Genomic DNA, 23246 nt, shown 5'->3' on the forward strand with positions numbered 1-23246 from the left:
TTAACACTCCCCCTCAAGTTGGAGCATATATGTCTAGAAACCCTAGCTTGTTACAAAATATTTTGAAGTTCACGTCTACACAAGGATTTAGCAACAACATCACTAATTTGTTCACAGGATCGAACAAACTTCCTTACGCATAATTGCATCTCGAATAAAATGGCAGTCAACTTCTATATGTTTGATCATCTCATGAAAAACCGAGTTGCTTGTCATGGATATGGTTGCTTGATTATCACAATACATGGTCATGGGTTTGGTAACTTGCAAATTCAGCTCGTGAAGCACTGATCTTACCCATTTCAATTCACTTACAGTATGAGTCATAAGTCTATACTCAGATCTTGCATTCGAACAGACCACCACATTCTTCTTTTTGCTCTTTCGGCTCATTATATTGCTCCCTACAAACACACAATAACCGGTAGCGGATTTCTAAAAGTCTGGAACCAACATAGTTAGCATTTGAAAAAGCTTCTACCTTTAAATGATTATGAGGTTTAAAGAACAACCCCTTTACAAGTAACCCTTTTAAGTACCCTAATATCCTCTGAGTAGCCTCTAAATGTATCTTGCGTGAATGTTCCATGAATTGGCTCACCACACTAACAGAAAAGGATATTGTTAAGGAATAGTCCCATATGGATTAGTGAGTACAAAGATCTTGAGTTTATTAGTTGGGAAAGAGGTTTCCTAAGTTGACTAGTCATTTTGGGATAGTGCCTTGGACCCAATTTAACATGATATCAGAGTAGGTACTCATATGTGGGCCTGCACCTAAAAAAAAACTATCTACTTGTAGAGCCACAGAAGAGGGCTTACACCTAAAACTATCCACTTGTAGAGCCAAAAAAGAGGGCCTACACTTAAACTGCCTACTCCTAAATTATCCACTTATAGGGCCACAAAAGATGGTTTACACGTGAGGGGGAGTGTTCACATGGATTAGTGATTACAAAGATCTTGAGTTTATTAGTTGGGAAAGAGGTTTCCTAAGTTAACTAGTCATTTTGGGATAGGGCCTTGGACCCAATTAACAGATATATCAGGCCGAGTGACAGTTGCATAGATAAGTTTTCCAACTAGTCTTTGAAACATTGTTTTATCCTTGACCTCATCACTTTTGTCATCTAACTAAGAAGTGTGTACATTTTGGGTGATTGAACTATTATTTTGACAAATGTTGGGATAAGTATGGCAAGCCTATTTGTCACCAGTTAGCATTAGTATAACAACAAGGCTGCCTTTTTATTGCCAATAACTCAGTTTTTCACAAGAGGACAAAACGTATAGAAGTCAATTGTTACTTTCTATGTGATACTGTGATGAGTGGGACTGTTATTACTCCTTTGTGAAGTTTGTTGATTAGATTGGTCTTTAAAAGACCTAAGGAGGCGTGAGTTTATCAATTTTTGTAACAAGTTGGGATTTTTGTATATACATGCTCCAACTTGAGTGGGAGTCTTAGAATGTTAAGGGTATTTTAGTAATTTCCTGCTCACATGTTTATGTTATGATTTCCCTCTTAGTTTATGTTCTCTTAGAAGGGTATAGTCTTTGTCATTTATTTGAGTCTATTATAAGCTGTACAACTATTGTAGTACATTGCTTAATTGTGGAAGAAGAAAGTCATCCTAAATGATTGAATATTTGTTAAAAAAGAAAGATGAAAAGAAAAGAAGAAGACTGAATGCAACTGTTTATATTTTTGGAAAGTCACTTTTTAGGAACACCTCTACTTTAGTACTTTCTATCTAGGCAAAGTCAGTATTGTCGACTTTTAGTAGTTTCCTAGTTTGTCTAAAGTCCCAATTAGGAGAGTTTTCTTTAGGAAAGTCTTTGGCTAGCAAGTTTTCTTTATTAATAATTAATTTAGGAAAGTTCTAGAGTAAGTCATAATTAGTTACTGGCATTCTTTCTTAGCAGTTTATTTCACGGTAGAAAATCACAATCTAATTATAATTAGGATGTTTACTCTTAGGAAATTTTCATTATGGTGATGTTACTTATTTTGCTAAGTTTTTGGATGTTTTAGAGTCTATAAATAGGTGAATCTGCTGTAACTTCCAACAAAATTTGAATATTTATACAACTTTTCTGTGTTGGTTGCTGGAGCGCCATTGTTTCTTTTTCCTTTTTTCTGAGAATAGTTTCTTTGTAACTTTTTCTCCTGTACTAGCTACTACTAGTTCCAAAAACAACACCTAATATTTTAAGTTCTCTTTGAACTTTAAAAACCAGGTACTCCTTAAGAGTTGAAAAGCTGGTAGCTGGGTTACTCGTACTCCAACCTTTTCCCTCTACTTTATTCCTGTATTTTGCTGGCGTTAATAACTCCTGTGAATGATGAGGGATATTCTGGTCATTGCATGTTACTTCAACTTAAGTGAGTAAAAAAAGGTTTTGGGGGTCGTGCTTCTCCCTTAGAAAGGCTGTCATTTCTCACAGCTGTGCTTTACTTATTCTTCATGTTAAATTGGGTCCAAGGCCCTATCCCAAAATGACTAGCCAACTTAGGAAACCTCTTTCCCAACTAATAAACTCAAAATCTTTGTACCATTAATCTTTGTACTCAAGGGTGTGATGGCTGAGATGGATGATGGAACTCGTGAGTCTTGGTGATGTGAGTGCAGAGTTCTAGGTAGACTAGAACTTGTAGTGGGTGGGTAGGGACAAGGACTATTGGCATACTAAACTTTGGCTATGGTATTAGGGTAGGACAACTAGACTAATGAATGACAATGGCTGTAATGAAAGGAATGGAAAATGGTAGGACTCTTATCGCTGCCAAGGGTCGTTCTCCTTGAGGTAAGCTGGCAAGACTCACTACGACGATAGACACTCTATTAATTGGGGGCTAGCTGCCTAATGACCTTTATGCTGTTGGTTAAGATGCCTTGGGTTGGCTGAAGTTGATAGGTACCAAATTTAGAAAGGGGTTTGTATTGATGGATGAATACAGAGTTCATGGAGCTTACAATTTATTGCGTAAGGACAAGAGCTACTTCTACTATTTTCGCTATGTGGGACTAAGAGTTGGATGCCCCCTTGCTTGTGCTCCTAGTCATATATTGAACTTGGGCGCTTCTAGATTCTTCCTCCAGTTAATGCCCCTTTTAGAGAATTATCTTACACAATTCTGTCTCTGGATGAGTTGGCACCCCTTATGGAGAGTTCTCTTGGACAATTCTACCCTTAGATGAGTTGGTGCTCCATCTATAGTGTGCTCTTGGACTATTCTGCCCCTGAACGACTCCTCTTCTAGAGTTTTTTTTTGACTCTTTTGCCGCTCCATAGCTGACGTTACTTTTCTATGGTATTTTTTCTAATGATATTACCCTTCTTTTTTGGCACCACTCTTCTCCGCCTCTTTGCTGGTCTTCTACTCCACCTTGATCTTTTATATTCAATATATAAAATCCCAAAAACTTTGAACTTATGACTCGATCCTACTATGCTCATGAAGGAGATTATTTCTCTTATTCTCTTACCTACCCTTTATAGCCAACATGGCCTTTCCTAAATCATACAAATGTCGTTATGTAATAGTTGACCTCGTAATTGTGAATCATATCCATCATTGTTAGAGCCAGAAGCCATCTTTGTCATGTTAGCATCCTCTTTTGCGTGAAGCATAGGAAGCACCCATCACTTGTTTGAAGAAATTTCTGAATTTCTTGTGAGCAAACTCTTCACTTGGGACTACATATGGCTGTCACGATGTAAGTTAGTCTAGAAGCATTGAGCAACCCTCATGATGAATTGGAAGGGGAGCTCAAGATCATGAATTCAAAGATTGATTACTTGAGTAAATCCCTTGAGGCGAAGTTTGCAGCCTTACAAGACCTGTTCCAGGAACAGGTCTCGAGACCTTGGAAGGAACCACGTGGTTTCTTAATTATTGACCAATAGAACCCCAAGTATCCACCGGAATTAGTACTTGAACCTTGTGGTTAGATTGCCCCAAGTATGTGGCCTGTGAAAAACCGATGGCATGGATAAAAAAAAAAATGGAACCCCACTGTAGAGGAACATAAAGTAACAATCTGTAGTTTTTACTTGGAAGGATGAGGACATATAATGGTGTGCCAAATTGGGCCGAGTTAGTGCATACCTTCTTTGCATGTTTTGGCCCCACAACAAAGTTGCACGAAACCTCTATAGTACGGGAGTATCAAGCCAAATTCAAGCACTTGCCGAATCGGTTTGGGGTTGACCTTAGGAAGCCAAGGTCGTTTGGTTTGTTAGTGGACTATAGGAGGATATTGGAGTGGAGGTTAGTTCTTTAAACCATAAAACAATGGTGGCTAATCTGTTGGCAAATGCGCTATAGGAAAAGTTCAACTTGCTCCAGAGTTTGAACTTAACCCTGAGGCTGTCTTCTTTGTTGCCAACAAACCAGTTACATGAGGAGGCAAATTCAAGTTCTCCATAGTCCCGCAGAAATCACTGGGTCCAACCTTTCCAAAAACTTACTCAATGGGGAGATGGATAGTGGACTGCAAGAGAATTATGCTTTAATTATGATGAGAAATTGCACCAGGGTATAGGTGCAAATATTGACAAATACTTCTTTTTGAAGAACCTGATGAAGTGGCCAATGGTGATGAGCCTCGGGACCACACATAGCTAATTGAGTTTTTCCCAATAGGGTGAGGAATGGACACCCTCGCTTCATGAAGTTAAAGGGCACTATCGAAAAGAACAAGGTTGTGGTATTATTGGATTGTGGCAGCATCACATAACTTCCTCTGTGAGAAAGTTGCCAAGCGCTGGCCTTAGTTTAGATGAAGGTGCCCTCTTTTTGCATTATGGTGGGGAAAGGTGAATATCTTTATTTCTCATTTATTTGTCGGCTGATACCTCTTAATTTTTTTGAAATATATGTAAAGGTACTTTGGTTGTTTCACTCTAGCCATAGTTCCTCATAGTTCAGTAGTAAGCTTGTCTTTCATGTTGACTTATGTGTTTCAATTTTTCATTTTATTATGATATGCATTTGGGGGGTTATGATAGTTTGATTGTGGAGTGGCATTAAACTTTGCTAGCTTATGACTTAAGTGACTATATAGTAGAAAAGATGTTTGTTTGTAGATCCTAGGTGTGTTGGGAATTGCAGCACACTTGCCTCCTCTTCTTCACCCAAGTACCCTTTACCCTACAGAAAGCCGAGATTTTGACCAAAGTGGCGAAATATATGTAAAGGGTACTTTGGTAATGTGACTCTTGCCATATATCCTTCATAAGTTACCAGTAAGCTTGTCTTCATGTTGGAGTTATGTGTTTCAATTTTTGTTTTATTCTAATATGTATTTAGAGAGTTATGATAGTTTGACTGTGGAGGGCATTATTGTAACTTTTTTTTCTTATTACTTAAGTGACTGTATAATAGAAAAGGTGGTGGTTTTTAGACCCTAATGTATGTTGGGAATTGTGGCACACTTGCCTCCTCTTCTTCTCTCTCTTTTCTTTTTCTTCTTCTTAACCTCTAAATTCTACATTAATGTTGAGGGCACTTCTGTCCTAGCCATTTTTTACATTTCTGGTGAAGGGGACGGAGGTACTCCAAACTCTTGAGACCATTAGCTGGAATTTTACAGGATCCTTCAAATTTGAAAAGATGGTTAGCAGTTCGTTAGAAAATTGAGGGGCTATAGTAGGGGAGAACTGAGCTGGCTATTGAGTCACTGGTCGGAGAATCAACTTCAGAAGCCATTTATTTGTGTTGGAGGGATCAACATACCACATGATTGAGGAGCCCAAGGGGCTGCCCTAAGCAATAGAACATGCCCATAAAATTCTAGTCATTCCAGAAGCCCCACTGCTAGTGTGAGACCTTGAAATATCTCTACCCATACAGAAAGCCGAGATAGGAAGAGCACTGAATGCCTTATGCACTTTTTAGTGCAACATGTCAATGGCCCCGAGCCGTATGAAACAGAAACCAGCCAATCAGTGTACTAAAAGGGAATTCTAGGTTGGTGAATGGTTTATTTGAAACTCCAACCATGCCGACAAACTTTTGTGGCTTAGAGGAGACACATCCTTCTTTCCATTACTTCGGCCCTTTCAAAGATGTGGAGTGCATTGGACCGGTGGCTTACAGATTGGAATTACCACCCACAGCTATCATGCACCTGCTTTTTCATGTCTCCTAGTTGAAGCTGAAAGTTGGTGACTGGGTCCCAGTTTCTCCAACAATCCCACATTGGGATTCGACCAGACAATTCTTGAATTAGCCGACTAGCATTGTTAGAAAATGGAGTTTTCTGTAGGAAGATGACTTTGTACTGAAGTGCTTGTTGCTTGTCTGCACTTATGCCTGGTTGAAACCAGTTGGGAGGATTAAGATGTCTTTCTTATGCAGTCTTCAGATTTTTTTCCAAAACATTGAGGTCAAGACTCTTCCAAATCTCCCGTCACATTGGTGACCAAGCTAAGCTTCATACAATATTCTGTAGGAAGGGATCCACTGATAAAGCACCCTTGCCTTTAAATTTTGCATACTTACTTTTAGGTATTCCAGCTGAAAATTGAAATTCCGAACCAGAACTTTCTCTCTTTTAATAAACGCCCATCCAGGACTCTCTTGTTCGATTTAAAGGGTTTTGACCTCCAACTTTCTTGAAGCATTGTTAGAAAATGGAGTTTTCTGTAGGAGGATGACTTTGTACTGAAGTGCCTGTTGCTTGTCTGCACTTATGCCTGGTTGAAACCAGTTGGGAGGATTAAGATGTCATTCTTATGCAGTCTTCAGATTTTTTTCCAAAACATTGAGGTCAAGGCTCTTCCAAATCTCCCTTCACATTGGTGACCAAGCTAAGCTTCATACAATATTCTGTGGGAAGGGATCCACTGATAAAGCACCCTTGCCTTTAAATTTTGCATACTTACTTTTAGGTATTCCAGCTGAAAATTGAATTTCCGAACCAGAACTTTCTCTCTTTTAATAAACGCCCATCCAGGACTCTCTGGTTCGATTTAAAGGGCTTTGACCTCCAACTTTCTTGAGAATTTACTCAAAAGCTTTCAAAAATGAAAGGTTTTCACAGGGTTGCACAAAGTACCTTTCCTCTGCTATTTTAACTGTTTGCTTTTTGTTAAACAAGCAAGCATCAACTTATAATCTTCATCTATAAGGATAGGAGAATAGAGAACAGATGCTCCTGCAGTTGGACTGGTGAGTGGATGTCGATTGACATTATCACCCTTTTTGTCCTCTGTGCTTATGTACAATCTTGGTTTTCTTTTGCTTTTGCTTGTTGAGTTCTGAAATTTTGATAATATTCTAGTTGTTTAAAAGTGTTAAAAGTATATTTTGTTTAGCTGGCTTTCGTTTTATGTTGTACCCCTAATACCAGTATTCCTGTTTGTGTTTGCTCATAAATTTATTAATATCAGTACACATCACGGCTGCTAAAATTTATATTATACCTTTTGTTGTTAGGGAAGGTCTCCCTTGATGTATCTTCTCTTTCTTTGAAATAAAATTATCAACATTTCAAAAAAAAAAATTATATTATACCTTTATCTTGAAAAACTTCCAGGCGGTTCTAGAGAAACAGAGTTATATGCTTATTGGTAGACACGACATCGAGAGCTTGATGCGTCTTGATCCAGCTAGTGCCTGCTTGCCAAACCAATATGGTCAGCCAATGCCTGACAGTAGTATTGCTGATACTGAGACTATTGAGACTGAGATGGAATTGAGCGATTTATTATTTAGTCTGCGGCCAATCAAACAGGTAATTTAATTTTCTTTTAAAAACTATGAGCAGTGTTCTGTGGCATTTCTTTTAAATAATGATTTCTGGTGGAAAGACAATTCCACTTCCAAAAGAGAAAAAGGGTTAATTTTCCTTATCATATATTCTTTTGCTTCTTTGCAACTGTAGGATTACTTAATTCGTGATGATCACAAACTCATTTTGCTAGCATCTCTCAGTGACTCTTTGGAATATGTAGCCGATTCGATAGAAAGGCAAGATCTTATTTTTATTTTTTCTGGTTACATATTTATACAAAAGTGTGCCTCTCAAAATTGTTGTGGCTCATTCATTCCTGTTATATATATTTTCCTGCCTTCTTAGTTGTTGCTTTTTAAATGCAAGAAAAAAAGTTTTCACAAGTGTGCCTCTAACAGTAGCTGGGAATCTTTGTGAGTTATTTTTTTTTCTTGTTGATGATGTTAAGAAAAAAGATTTTCCTCATGAATGAGTTTCTTAAAAAAGTGAAAATTTTGGTGCGAGCATGGATTCAAATCACTTTGCAGCATTTCTTGTGAAAGATGCAATTTCTGAAAGACATTAGCACTATTTTGTTGCACGAAAGCATCGGACTATTCTTTGGTAGCATGCCTCCTTGTTGTTTCTTTTTTTTTTTTTTTTTTTTTTTTTTTTTTTGGGGAAACAATCTCCTAGGTTCTCCTCCTTTGTTTGAACCTCCACCAACCTCAACCTCAACCTCAACCTCAACCCCAACCACAATCAGAGGGATGAACTACTCCAGTTTTTGCTGGAACAAGAACAAGACTCCCTCCAGAAGACTTTTCCGAAATGACGGAACTTGCGACAATCTTCTGCTCCTACTTCCTGGAAGCTCACGAGACGACGAAGAATATCACCCCCCCCCCCCCCCCCCCCCCCCACGTCCTGAATGATCTTGTTATCCTGGAATGCCAGAGGACTTTGTTCACAGTCTAAGCGAGCCCTTGTCAAAGTAGCACTTTTAAAATGTAAGTCAAAAATAGTAATTCTTGTAGAAACGAAGCTGCAATCTTTGACAATTCTGTTGCCCGAGAATTATGGTATAATTTGGATCCTACGTGGGCTAATGACGATGTGATTGGGCACTCTAGTGGCATCGTTGTCATCTAGGACCCGAAAGCAGTTGATGCCACACTATGTCGGGACATTTCTCAATGGACCTGCGTTTCCATGATCACACCCTTGGAACCTCATGGGCGTTAGCTGACATCTATGGCCCTACTCGACACCATGATTGGGCCTCCTCCTGGGAGGAAATTTTCCAACTCATTCAATTATGGGACCTGCCTTGGCTACTGGTAGGAGACTTCAACGTTATTCTCCTTTGCTCAGATAAAAGCCCTCCTGCAACCAGAACTTTGTCCATCATTTGAGCTTTCTCCAATTTCATTAGCAGCCTTGGGCTCTCAGAGATTCCCCTCTCTGGGAAAAAATTCACTTGGACCAATGGTCAGACCCCCTTGTCTTGTCAAAGTTGGACCGTTTCTTTGCAAACAACGAATGGGGCCAACTCTTCCCTAACGTTTCTAGCCAATTCCTAAACAAAATCGGATCTGATCATTGGCCTATTCAAATCAATACTCGCCCATCTGCTTGGGGATGATCCCCCTTCCGTTTCGAAAATGCATGGATACTTGTTGATTCCTTCACTCCTTCACTCAAAAACTGGTGGCTTGAGCAGGAGACTCATCCCAACCCAGGTTGGGCTCTTCCTCTAAAACTCAAAGCGCTTAAGGCAAAGATCCGATTATGGGCAAGAAATCACCGTGTTGCTGCTGCTTCTCAGAAAGATTTGGTTCGTCGCCGCATATCTGACTTGGATCTCCTCGAAGAACAAAGGTCTATCTCTCCTCTTGATTTACTTATTAGAAATCAATTAAATATGGAGTATTCTAATTTACTTCGTTTGGAATCAGTCCGTTGGAAACAACGTGCTACACTCCGCTGGATGGCCGAGGGAGATGGGAACACAAAGTTTTTTCATTCCATCGCCTCGGCCAGGAGGGGGGCTAACCGTATCACTACTCTTTGTCATGGAGACCAAGTGATAACGGATAGTACCTCCATATCTAACCTTCTGGTGAAGTATTTCTCAAATTTGAATACGAAAGAATGTTACAACAAATCTAATCTCCCGCAGCTCGATTTCCAGTGAATCTCTTCTGACAACGCTGCAGATCTGGAAAAGCCATTCACTACTGAAGAAGTTGATTTGACTGCCCTTGGCCTTCCAAAAGATAAAGCTCCTAGACCGGACGGCTTTAAAGGTGAGTTTTACCATTGTTTTTGTGATATGATAAAAAGGATGTGTACGCTCTTATCCAAAATTTCCACGAAGTCGGTATAACCCATAGAGGAATTGGTGCATCTTTCATTGCTCTTATCCCAGAAAAGTCAAATACAGAATTGCCCCAAGATTTTTGACCCATTAGCCTCACCACTAGCTCTTACAAAATCATCAGTCATCTTCTGGCAAATCGGCACAAAGCCTTCCTTCCGAAGGTTATTAATCCTAGTCAAAGTGCGTTCATCCGTGATAGACATATTTTGGACTCTTCTATGACTGCTCATGAGCTTTTAGATTCTTTCAAAAAATCTTCCCAACCCAGATTCGTCCTAAAAATAGATTTTGAGAAAGCTTTTGACAGGGTAGATTGGAAACTTGTTGATCACCTTTTCAATCAAATGGGTTTTCTCACTAGGTGGAAATTTTGGATGAGAAGTTGTATTTCTGCCACATCATATTATGTCCTCGTTAATGGAAAGTCATGCGGTTTCTTCAAAGTATCAAGGGGGATTAGACAAGGTGATCCTTTATCCCCTTTCCTATTTACTCTCATTGGCGAATACCTTGTTTCTATGATCCGATTTGCTAAATGCTCGGGTTGGCTTAGTCCTATCTCTGAAGACCCAAACCAAGATATCCCGATCTTACAGTATGCTAATGACACAATTCTTTTTGGAGAAGGCTCTATGAGACAAATTTCTCATATGAAAGACGTGCTAAATATCTTCGAATTAACAACTGGTCAAAAGGTAAGCTAGGAAAAACTTCTATCATTGGATTTAATATTGATCCCTCTGTATTAAACTCAATGGCAAGTTATTTGGGGTGTAAATTTGCGTCAATTCCGGGCACCTATGTGGGTCTGCCTCTGACCCTTGCTCTACCAACAAAAAGTGTTTAGTTCCCTATCATAGAACGCCTTGAAGGCCGTCTTGCATCATGGAAAGGAAGATTTTTGTCCAAAGCTGGTAAGTTGGTTCTGATTAAATCTTGTCTACATGGCATACCCTCTTATTTTTTGTCATTGTACCATTGTCCTACCTCTATTCGAAATAGAATAGAACACCTAAAAAGGAGATTTTTATGGGATGGGCCAAATGGGGAAAGAAAGTATAGTCTTGTAAAATGGGATGATGTTTGTAAACCCATCATGATGGGTGGTCTTGGGATTCAGGATATTGCAACTACCAACTCTACCTTACTATTGAAGTGGATATGGAAATTTAATGTGTAACCTACTTTGTTATGGAGGAAAATGGTTGAAGCCAAATCTGGGAAAAATATTGGGTGGTGGCTTGATGGCGGGAGACTTACAAATTATCTGGCTTGATGGCGGGAGACTTACAAATTATCCCTCGTATGGAAGAAAATTGCCCAACTCCTACCTGTCTTTAAATCCGCAGTCAAATGCTATATAGGTTCTGGTCGTCAAACTAAGTTCTAGGCCGACTGGTGGGTTGGCTCAAGCAGTTTCAAAGATAGTCATGGACGTATTTATCGCCTGTCAAGAGTTCAGGATGCGACCGTTTCTGTGCAACGGCTGACCTCTGGTGAGTGGAACTTAAATCTCAGACGAGCCTTAACAGATGATGAACCTTTGGAAGTTGTAGATCTTGTCACAAATCTCTCTGCAGTAAGAATCAAAAACGCATCAGACACACTAATCTGGACGCCTAGCAGGCAAGGCATGTCCTCTACTGCTTCTGCCTATCACTTCATGATCTCTCCCCAAGCACATCAACCAGCTCATCCAGCTACTTTTGCATGGTCTCTACATATTCCACCTCCTGCAAAGTTTTTCATTTGGACCACTTGCCTGAAAAAAATCTTAACCTCCGACGCATTAATTCGACGTGGAAATAGTGTCCCAGACCCATTGTGCCCATTCTGCAATTCCCCTCCTGAAACTGCTGATCATACCCTTTTGCATTGCGAATATGGCCACTTGGTCTGGACCGAACTAATGAACAAGATTGGGTTACAATATTGCCCTTCACAATCCCTACACGACACAATCTTCACTACTATAAGTACTCGTCTTCCCAAACTGGGGAAAATAATAATTTCTTGCTATGTAGGGTACATGGTCTAGAATTTATGAAAAGAGAGAAACAATAGAAAATTTAATAAAAAATCTCTTCCTGGGAAAATTCTATGCAATAGAATCGTTGGGCAAGTGTCCTCTTGGGTACTGTTACGAAAGGAATTTTGTAACTTACAAGGATCAAACTTGCGCGGAAATTGGCGACTTATTGCAGAAATGTCCTTTCCGCTTAGACCTCCTATTATGGCAACTTGGTCTCAACCTCCAGTAGGCACTTTAAATTAAACTTCAACGGAAGTAAGTTTGGATGCCCGGGGCCTGCGGGTTTTGGAGGAGTGATTCATGATGAAAATGGGAACCTTCTTTTATCATATGCGGGTCCGATTGGTATATCAGATTCAACAAGGGCTGAGTTACACGGGCTGTATAATGGGCTGAAACTCTTCAAGCAAAAGATGGAGGGCATTCTCTGCGTTGAAGGCGATTCAAAAGTAATTATCAATTGGTGTACGAAGCCTTCAAAACCTCCTTGCCGGCATTGGGAGTTATATGAGGATATATGTATTTTAATTTCTCAAATACATTGTAAGTGGAATCACATTCCAAGATCTGCTGATTATTTAGCTAACATTCAAGCTAAACAGGGCGTGTCCCTCCAACAGCTTGTTGTGGAGGAAGGCCACTATAGCTAGGTATTGTATTCTCTCTTGTTTTGCAATATATTCAGACCTTTCAAAAAAAAAATATCATAGGTTCTCCATGTATTCTTTCAAATTTTAGCTTTCTCAACCAGTTCAATGTAAACTTCAGTAATTTATATTATTATGTTGTCTGTCTTTGTAAGATGGAGCTGAAACTATCAGCTTTCTATGATTTTTTTATTTTAAGCTGCAAGCTAAGCTAAGCATGCAAAATTTCTTGATGAATAATACTTCAATGCAAATGCTGTCTCAATTACACATGATTGGAAGACAGCTTAGTCACTGTCCTTCACTTGTCTGTAATTATGGTGTGATATTTTGTGAATGATTAGCATTTAATCTGATTACAACTTACTAAATCTAGTTCTACTTTCTGGAAAAGAAACTCAAAAACAAGAAACTTCTTATTTATAAAGTTGCTGACTGTAGACTTTCCTAATTTAGAAACAAAGGCTCAAACTAAAAACAGGAAATTTACAATTGCAAAGACTTTGTAAGAATTTTTAACCAAAATACCAAGTGCTATATCGGTGATACTTCCCATAAATCAATAAATATCTAATTTCAGCAAGCTTGAAATAGGAAAGTACAATTTAGAGAGACTTTTTATTCTTGGAACTTGAGCCTAAAATAGGAAATCCAGGCTTGTTTTAATTGAATTATTTTTTCTTCTTTCTTCCATAAACCTAAATGACTTCGGGGTGATTTGTTGTCCTTAGATATTTGTGAGCTAGATCCTCCACAATATGATATACTGCATCAGATTTGCAAACTCTCTTCCTGATCAATTAGCAAAAGATGGTTGAAGGAGCCTCTCAGCTCTCTTTCTTTGTTGGGGACTTTCTTCCCTTGTAGCCTAGTGGGTTCACTCACGTGCTGTGTTGTATTTTATTTCTGTTTTCTATCTTTTTTACTTTTCCTTCTCAGTCAATAAAAGCATTTTACTATTTCCAAAAAGAAAATGAGAATTGCAATTTTTGTGGTAAAAAAAGTTCACTAGTGTATAGTTTTACATGTACTCCAGATTTTAGACTAGTTGTTTGAAAGTGATAGTTGTTGTGTGTGGGAGATGAGAGAATAGTCCCACAGGTTTGGCTTGAAAAGATTCTAAGTTTATAGACTAGTTGTTTGAAAGTGAGACTTATTGTATGTGGGAGATGGGAGAATTGTCCCACACAGATTTGGGATTGAAAAGATCTTAAGTTTATTAAGGAAGAGCCTCTTAATTTTGTTTAGTCGTTTGGGAGGAACCGACCAGCTTGAACATGGTATTAGAGCCAATCCAAGCTTGTGTATGTGTTCAATGTGATTTTTGTGTTTTGTATCTACGGCTCACGTGTGTGTGTGCTCCATCTCTTGAGCCAGGTGGTTGATACAAGTGCTCTCTGTCTCAAGCTAATTGTTGGTGAGTGACAGTTGTATTTTATGGAAGAATCCTCTATGACCTATTCTTCACTCTTCTTAATAGCATTTACACCTTTTACTCACAAAAAAAAAAAAAAAAAACTATTAGAGGTACGACGCAAGGGTATATCATTATTTTCAGGGAATGTCTATGTATGAAGAATAGGTTAAAAAGGTTATTTTCTTCATTTTCATGCTATGCAAACAAAAAAAGTAGGTCATAGAAGTACACTCAAGGGCATTGTTATTTTTAGAGTATGTCTATGTATGAAGAATAGGTTAAAAAGGTTATTTATGTCATTTTCATACTACACAAACGAAAAATGTAGGTCATAGAGGATTCTTTTTTTCTCCATTTTATATACTGGGACAGAATGGGACAGAATAACTCTGACCTACAATGACTAGTCATAGTGAAGAGGCATGTTCCCCACTTGTGATTATATGATCTTCAAAGCTAATTGTACTTACAGAATCACTCCACCAGGTCGAGTAGGTGGCTTCCTAAACCGTAAGTGCCATGATTATTAAGATTTTTAGTTCAGGCAATACCAAATATTACATCACTTTTGACCTAACTCCAAATGTGATGATAAGAATGATGTATTTCTAAACATGGCTAAAATTGAGTTCCATTAGTTTAGTCCTTATAGAAAAATTAAACCAAAGGAAGGCATAATTACATTTTTCTTTATTTATCTGATTTTTAAAATATTTTCAGGAATATATTGGGGAGGCTCTGACACTGACTTTTCTTTTTCTATACTTTATTGAAAAATTCAAAATTACTATTTTAAATAAATTTTTATAAGAATGGTAAAGTTGTCTACTTTCATAACATTTATAGCTCTGTGAGGTTATTCTACAAAAAGGACGACATTGTTCAAAAGATTTGATTATATGGCTGTATTTGGAAATCTGAAATGTTTGTGGCTAAATTAATTGAACCAACAGTTTACCATTTCAATTTTTACTGCAAGCATATTAAGACAGCTTTTAGTGATTTTGTGTCATGCTCTAGGTTCAGTCAATTTGCTTAAGCATATTATCTTTCCTTGCTCATAAGATTGTTTGTTTCTCTGATGGTGATAGGACTAAGCAGTTCCATGTTGGCCTAATTTAGCTGGGTTCTTGTAGTGATTCTGTGTCCATGCTCTGGTTTAGATCATTTGTCCAGGATTAGCTTTTCATCTTGGTGCAATAATATCTCTTTCATTAACTATGATATGAAAAACATAAGGGAGAATGCAATCATTTAGGGTACTTATTGTTTTTGTTGGCTTAATAATTCGTTCATTTTATGTTATTTGGCTTCACAGAAAAAACATATTTCTCACCTTTTTGTATAAAATATTCTACAATTTAGGTTGGGACAGAGTTCCTTAAAAGAACCAATGGAGGAGAATCACTCACCTCAAATCCATCATCACAGACGGACTAGTAGTGCTCTATCTAGTAAGCTTACCTCGCTAGCAATTGAATATAGGACTCTAGCCATCGACTGCCTCAAGGTCTTACGTGTGGAAATGCAGTTGGATACAATCTTTCATATGCAGGTTGTTTTGACAGTTCTCAGATGGTTAAATGTTTTCCACCTAGTCTACTGCATGATATGGAGTGATGACTCCACATTGAGGATAAAAATTGGATCTATTCTTACAGGAAATGACTGCAAGGGAGTACTTGGATGATCAAGATGCTGAAGAGCCTGATGATTTCATTATTTCTCTTACTGCACAGGTCAGGTTGCTCCTCTCACCCAAAATTATTTGTTGACGTTGAGTTGTCTATCATGCTTATCTTTGTATTCACAATTGAACTGCGATACTTCCAGAATGCAATGAGCTTCTACAATCTATATCTTATTTCCATCAACTTTGTTGTGAAATTGGAAAGCATTCGCACTACAAAGAGAATGTGCAAATGTTGAAGCTCAAAGAACAGAAAATGTGAAATGGAAAAAATGAAAAGGAAAAAAACTTCAACATTGCTTATCTTTTCTCTTTGAGTTCCAACTAAACACTAAATTTAGTAGTTAGAGGCGTGGCAAAACAATATCTTAATAACTAAAGAAAATGAAAATCCATCGGTCATGAAATGCTCAGGGATCAATTTGATTGATTCATTTATTATGTGCGCACATGTGCATGTACATCTGATGGTTTCCCAGAGCTGTTTTATTGTGATATGAGGAATTCGTTCATAAACATAATACAACATAAGGTTGAATTATTACAGTGATGATCTATTGTTTGTCATTTTGTGTTCTATGAAGGAAGCTCTGTATGTGCCTGGCTGTGTGTAGTTGTTTCTTTTTGTTTCTCTGCCATGCATGTGATTCTTTCTTTGTGTATGTCCAAGGCTTGAAATGAAGTATCAAGGTATGAAAATTTTATTTGATGAAACAAAGAGCAGAGTGATTTTAAGTCAAATCTGAGTTTTATCGTGCATCCATTTCCTGGATGTAACAGTCTCGTTTTACCTATGGATGGCAGTACTCTGCAAATGTAATCTGTATTGTGTTTAGTTGATATGTGGTATATCTCGTTGCATCTTCATTCATTAAGAATAGCATAGATCAGTCAACTTTGCTACTTGAACTTGCTTCCCTAGTTTTGTTTACTAACGGACGGCCCTATTCTGCAAACATAATCTATATTGTATTTTAAGTGATATGTGATATATCTCATTGCATTTCCATTCATTAATGAATAGCACAGATCAATCAACTTTGCTACTTGAACTTACTTCCCTGAGGAGGACAATGAGTGGTTTCATGAACAATAGTTTCTATCAGTGGAATTGGAAGGTTCCAATTTTTTTTCTGGATAATAAGATCTTGAATCATGTATTAAATAAAAAAAGGAACCAAAAGGAGACGGGGATAAGGTCTTGAATCACATTAGCTTGTGTTTCCTTTATCTTGCTTTGCCATTCCATCCAGTCTACCAAATGTTGTCTGGCCAAAGTCCATGAAGACAAGCAGATTGTCAATTTCTTAGGAGGAAAGTGATGGAGAGATTAAGTTTTAGAGACCCCACTTCCCTATACTTAAATGGTCTCTCGAGCCAATCCCTTCGGTTTTTAGAGAGATGCAGCAATATGATCAGAAAACTCAGGGGGGGAAGAGGTTTACCTTCCTCAAGGAGTCAAGGAAGTTGATTTGCGATTGAAGGGCAATGATTTGAGCAGATTTTGAGACCCAAGGAGGTTTGGATCAGTGCTTAAGCTTTTCCTTGAGTGATTTTAGCTTTATGCCAATGATTCCCCTAACAAGCCCATTTACAACCTCCTTCTTCCATCAAGTTTCCATTAAACTAAGACGGTCTTTGTCTTCAAGCCACATATTTTCAAATTGAAAAGGTTTTGGCTCCCAATTGCTCATCTTAGTGTTGAGAATGATGGGTCAATGGTCCGACACCGCTTTTTCAACAGTGAAGGCAGATGCCTCAGTATAGAGACAAAGCTAGTCCCCCATGCCAAGGAAGCGGTCAAGTTTTGATTGCACCTGGTTTTGTTGCTTGCTGCTCCTAGTAAAACTTTTTCAAATGATGGGGATTTCATCCAGCCCATACGTGGGACTGAAGTCACAACATTTTCTCATGGATAAGGTGATGCAAGGGGCAGGCAGTGATTTTTCTCTATAGAACCTGATGGTACTAAAATCACCGGCCAGTAACTAAGGTTTAGTCTTCTTATCCCTAAGCTGCAAGAATTCCTCTCAGAAGGCAGCACGTCTTCTATAATTGCATGGGCCATAAACACTCCCAATTCCCAAGGCACCAAATAGATCCAACCACCCTGTCTTTGAACTTGATGGCGATAGAAAAATCCCCAATTGGTTGATCCAGCTCTTTCAAATCAGAGGGATTCCAGGCGACCAAAGTTCCCCCAGCCACAGCATCAATGTCTTTGGCCCAGCAGGCATGGGGAATTGGGCAGAGCTCGCGGACTAGGGGAGGAGTCATGGAGCTTACCTTTGTTTCGAGGATGATGAGGTGGGCTTTTCTGGACTCAAGAAGAGCATGGATAGAAGCTCAGTTTATTGGGTTGCCTACTCCACTAAAACTATATAAACACTAAATTACAATTTCTAACACTCGAGCAGGGTCATATAGTTTCAGCTTGTAAGAAAATGTGTCTCACAATTCCCATTTTAAGCATAAGAAAATAGACAATACAAAACTGAACTGCAACACATAATTGGTCCTAAAAAAATAAAAATAAAATACCACAGCTTGTGAAGCTTTGTGGCTTCTATGTGGTCTTTGACTTCTGTGGCTTCAATTCTTGGCCTTGCACTTGTAGGATGATTTTTTAACTTAATTTCCTTCGCACTTATACTCTTCTCTTTCTCTCCCTCAAGTTGGAGAATAGATGGGAATATCCCCAATTGGACAAAACAGTCAGAAAAAATACTAGCGAAGAAAAAGAATCTTAACTCAAACAAGAGGGCAAAACCCAAAAAAAGGGTAGAAGAAATGTGGGTGACTCAAAAAGAAAAAAAAAATCAACATATAATATGAGCTTCCCCTCGTGTAATCTGCTCGTTTGAGCTCTCTTAATAAAATTTAGCATCATTTCAAAAAAAAAAAATACAAAATATTGAAAATAATCACAAAATAGAAAAAAAAAAATCAATCAAGGACGAAAGTAGAGAACCCACTTAAGGGCAATAATAAAGGGCAATAATAAATCACCAAGGACAAAATCACTCATATACATCAAAATAAGAAGACCAACTCAAGGAGCTCAAAGTAAAGGGGTAGGAAACCTATTTAAGGGCAATGATAAGTCACCAAGGACAAAATCACCCATACATCAAAATAAGAAGACCAAGTCATAGAACTCAAAGCAAAGGGGTACAAAACCCACTTAAGGGCAATAATAAATCACCAAGGACAAAATCACTCATATACATCAAAATAAGAAGACCAACTCAAGGAGCTCAAAGTAAAGGGGTAGGAAACCTATTTAAGGGCAATGATATGTCACCAAGGACAAAATCACCCATACATCAAAATAAGAAGACCAAGTCATAGAACTCAAAGCAAAGGGGTACAAAACCTATGTAAGTGCAATAACGAGTCTCCAAGGACTCATACAGTGCATGGTGCTAATGCGATTGCCGATTTATTGGCTAGGCATGGCGTTTCTTTAGGCGATATTTAGGAATGAGGTTACTTTCCGTTCATTGTATACTAAATGTTTTTCTTTTGTTCATTATATATGTGATTTCTGTATGTGTGTTTGACGATCTCAGCACTTTTGTTCTTCTGCGCCTTGTAATTACTTCTTCATCTCTCTTAATGGAATTCTTGCTATTCTCAAAAATTAAGTCAACAAGGACAAAATCTCTCATATACATAAAAAAAAATAAGACTTACTCAACAAACTCTAGACAAGGAATTTACACACTCATTTGCCAAAACACAAGAAATTTTTTGACAAGACAAACTCTAAATCACACAAAGTATTTAAAGGTCTGAACAAAAAAGAGTTCCACAAGAAAACATACAGGGTTGAGCTTTACCAAATAATAGCGAGTCATCTTCACAATTAGAGATGGAAGGGGAGATAGGTATAAAAACTTATGGGAGGACCATTAGATTTGACCATAGAAGCTGACCACCAAAGCAACCATTGAATTGGCCAGAAAATCAACCGCTGAAATGTACTTTAAATTTGGCTCTCAAATTGAAGCACTAAGGGAAATAATACCTGCTGACCATCAGCAGTGGTAAAAGAAAACTGACAACCAAGAATGTTAGAAGTAACATGGTTGAGAACAAATGTTAATTGCTCCGGTCTGGCACTAGGCTTTATGTTTTTCTGGCACTAGACTGAGAATAGATGTTAATTGCTCTGGTTTGGCACTAGAGTACAATTTAATGGGTGATGCCAGAATAGACCCAAACAACATACAACAGTGAGTACATTCAGACAGCCACAATTCTCAGTTTTGTTAATTCTAATGATCTACAGTAAATTAAAGGAAGACTGGAAAAGTCGAGCGGGTAGAAGCAGAGAAGATGCCATCATCTTGTGACCGACGCTTCTCGTGGAAGGTTTCCATAAAGAAACGGTTATTAAGAAGAAACAATTATCAAAAATTCACTCTTAACAAGAACAGCAGCAAAAGAATGTTATATTCCTCGATTCGTGTAATTTTGAAGAGCAACTTCCAGGAAGAAATCGACTTTCTGGGAAACCCACTAGTGGAGTAGTGCCAGAGTTGAATGATATCTAATTGAAAGACCTTGACTTGAGGATATGGACAACCAAATTGCCATTGCTGCCCTTTGTTTCAGTGGTGAACAATGGTGGAGAGAAAACTTATCTGTAGGTTGAGGCGTCTGAATTTTTTGATGAAGGGTATGTATGCAACTAGTGATTGAGGCACCTGTGGCTCGAGACCAACATCCACGAGGAATTCCAAACCACCTATTATAGTAATTGTGTGAGAGGAAGAAAGTTTTCTGTGGAAAGGTGTTCAAGGCTCTGAAATTTTTCTAACAAGCTCAATCAGACATCCAAGGGAAGAAGAAGAAAAGTATGAAGAGAAGTTAATTTACCAAGAGAAACATTGAATAATGATATAACCTCAGTACGTTGACCAGGTTAACAATGACCCTTAGAAGATCTCTTGCTCTGATACTATGTGAATCTGTTGGAGGAAAGGGGTGGAGAGTTTAGGGCTTAGAAACCCCTCTCCCCTATTTATAATTTGAGCAATATCCATATTTACATCCATGTCCCATTATCAAAAAAAAAAAACAAAAATATAGTTACTTCCATGTCCCAATTCTCCCTTAAACCTAGGAAACTACTTTTTGTAGAAAACAACTTTCCTTGAAAAGATCAAAGCTATATATATATACACTAAATTATAACTTCGGTCATCAAGTATTTTTATCCTACTTGAAAAAATTCTTCTTGCTTCTACATGCTTTTGCCACATGGCCTTGGCATGAATTTCAATTTAGAAAATTTTCTCTTTCGCCTAGTTCTTCTTAATAGAATGACTATTATTTCTAATTCTTATTTTATTACTATATTAATTTTTTTTGGGATGAACTTTCAATGACTTGGCTCTCATATGTTGGCTGTAGATAACACGTCGTGATGAGGAAATGGCACCATTTGTGGCACAATTAAAACGAAATTATATATTTGGAGGAATATGTAGTGCTGCAGCAAATGCGTTTATCAAGGTCTGCTTGTGTAAATACTCATGAATTAATGAAATAAATTTTTGGACTTTTGGAAGAGCTTTGAGTCTTGATTGAGTGTTGTGATCATACTTATGTGCATTCAAGTCATGCTTTATTTGAAATGTCTGGTCAGGCTTTGGGTGATCTGAAATCCATCAATCTTTTTGGGGCCCAGCAGATATGTCGAAATTCAATAGCACTGGAACAGGTAAATTTTTCATTGATATTCATGTTCGATTAATTTATTGCATAATTGGAATCACCTTTTAGATATCTGCAAAATTGAGATGCAATATTACTTGATTAAATTCTTTTATGAAATGAGGAGTTTTCATCATTCTTGGTGTTAGGAAACTGCATCTAGAAGAGGATGCAGAGCTTGTAGTCTATTCAAGCAAATTAGTCTTAGGTAGAAGGGGCTACAGCTATTATGCATGTCATACATGAGGCAAGAAAGTTCTTTTGAAGTAAAAGAAAGAAAATCTTCATTTCTGATGTGCGAGAGGCCCAAAACTAGAACTTTTTAATTTCAGAGATTCCATACATTTCTTCCACAACTTACCGACTACCTTTGAAATCACATATCAATGTCTTAACGTGCTTACAGGCCTTGGCAGCCATTCCGTCAATCAACAGTGAGGCTGTGCAGCAAAGACTGGATCGCGTTCGGACCTACTATGAACTCTTAAACTTGCCATTCGAGGCAACTAATCTTAACTTGGAATATTTATCGTTAATCATCATTTTTTGGTTGATGTGAGACATTGAACTTCCGTGTGCTATTGCAGGCTTTGCTCGCCTTCATTTCCGAACATGAGTACTTATTTACAGCTGCTGAGTAAGTATAGATGACTAAAATCAATCTCTTTCATGCTTACAAAACTGCAATATCATTTTAAAAAGAAATATTGCAAGATCCTCATAATGTGCTCTTTGTCAGGTATTCAAATCTTCTCAAGGTGAATGTTCCTGGTAGAGAGATTCCAACGGATGCAGAACAAAGGGTGTCCGAGATACTTGCCCGTTGAGCCGTTAAATCTATTGATAGCATGCTTGGAAGAGAACCAAAACCTGGATCTGGTAGGTCCTGCGAATCCTGGCAAACGTCTTCATGGTATGAGTGGATCCAAAGAAACGACCATTTGATATGACTGATTTGTAATTTACATAGGTAGATATTCCAATGATTTATTATCATTTTTTAGTATGATTCTTGTCATTATTGTTAGTAACTTGGTATTTATTCTTTTTGATTGTGTAATCGAAGTTTTTCCTTGTTGTTTTATTTATGTAACATTTATTATGACTTATTGGAGACATCTGGGATGAGTATCGTAGAACATGGGTTTGAATTGCTAATTGTCAATTTCCTAGAAACCACTTACTTTAACTGAAATGAGAAATGGATTAAGGGGGGTTTAGTGCACTTTGAAAGTGAATTACCTAGTGAAAGTGAAATTGAATTACCCAATGAAAGTGAATTATTTTTTTGTGTTAGCGTATGATGGAAAATATAGTGAAAAGTAAATTTTTGTGTTAGTGTATAATGAAAAGTATAGGTTGGTTTCCATTTTTATACAGGTCTCATTGCTCCTAGGAGTTGGATAGGGGTGGACATGAGTTGGGTGTTGCTAAAAAATTCCATGCCGTTGGAAATTTCATAATTGCGCTGGGAAAAAATTTTCCCCTTTGCTTTTTTTCCTTATCTTCCTTTCTCCCCTTTCACCTTATTCTCTTGTTTTTTTCCTTGTGAAATAAGAGAATCAAATTGGAAAAGATTGAAAATTTAAATTCTCCCCAGTAAATTATTAAATTCGTTGGGAGAGTATA

General features: G+C 37.9%; 1 protein-coding gene across 2 annotated transcripts in view; it reads left to right on the forward strand.

Moving 5' to 3' along the window:
- LOC137944239 (exocyst complex component SEC8) overlaps positions 1 to 22735 on the forward strand; it is a 72955-nt gene extending 50220 nt beyond the window's left edge. For both annotated transcript variants that reach the window (XM_068789859.1, XM_068789860.1), the window contains 9 exons: positions 7548 to 7745; positions 7896 to 7981; positions 15569 to 15758; positions 15865 to 15942; positions 21315 to 21416; positions 21550 to 21624; positions 22024 to 22119; positions 22205 to 22254; positions 22357 to 22735. In XM_068789859.1, coding sequence (XP_068645960.1) covers positions 7548 to 7745; positions 7896 to 7981; positions 15569 to 15758; positions 15865 to 15942; positions 21315 to 21416; positions 21550 to 21624; positions 22024 to 22119; positions 22205 to 22254; positions 22357 to 22444 — 963 coding nt within the window. In that variant the 3' untranslated portion in view covers positions 22445 to 22735. The remainder of the gene's footprint in view (positions 1 to 7547; positions 7746 to 7895; positions 7982 to 15568; positions 15759 to 15864; positions 15943 to 21314; positions 21417 to 21549; positions 21625 to 22023; positions 22120 to 22204; positions 22255 to 22356) is intronic.
- The last annotated feature ends 511 nt before the right edge of the window (positions 22736 to 23246 follow it).

The sequence above is a fragment of the Aristolochia californica genome, unplaced genomic scaffold (assembly GCF_029961685.1).
Source record: "Aristolochia californica isolate CCGP_79_NKW_82.1479 unplaced genomic scaffold, dmAriCali1.0.hap1 SCAF_11, whole genome shotgun sequence".
Lineage (NCBI taxonomy): Eukaryota > Viridiplantae > Streptophyta > Magnoliopsida > Piperales > Aristolochiaceae > Aristolochia > Aristolochia californica.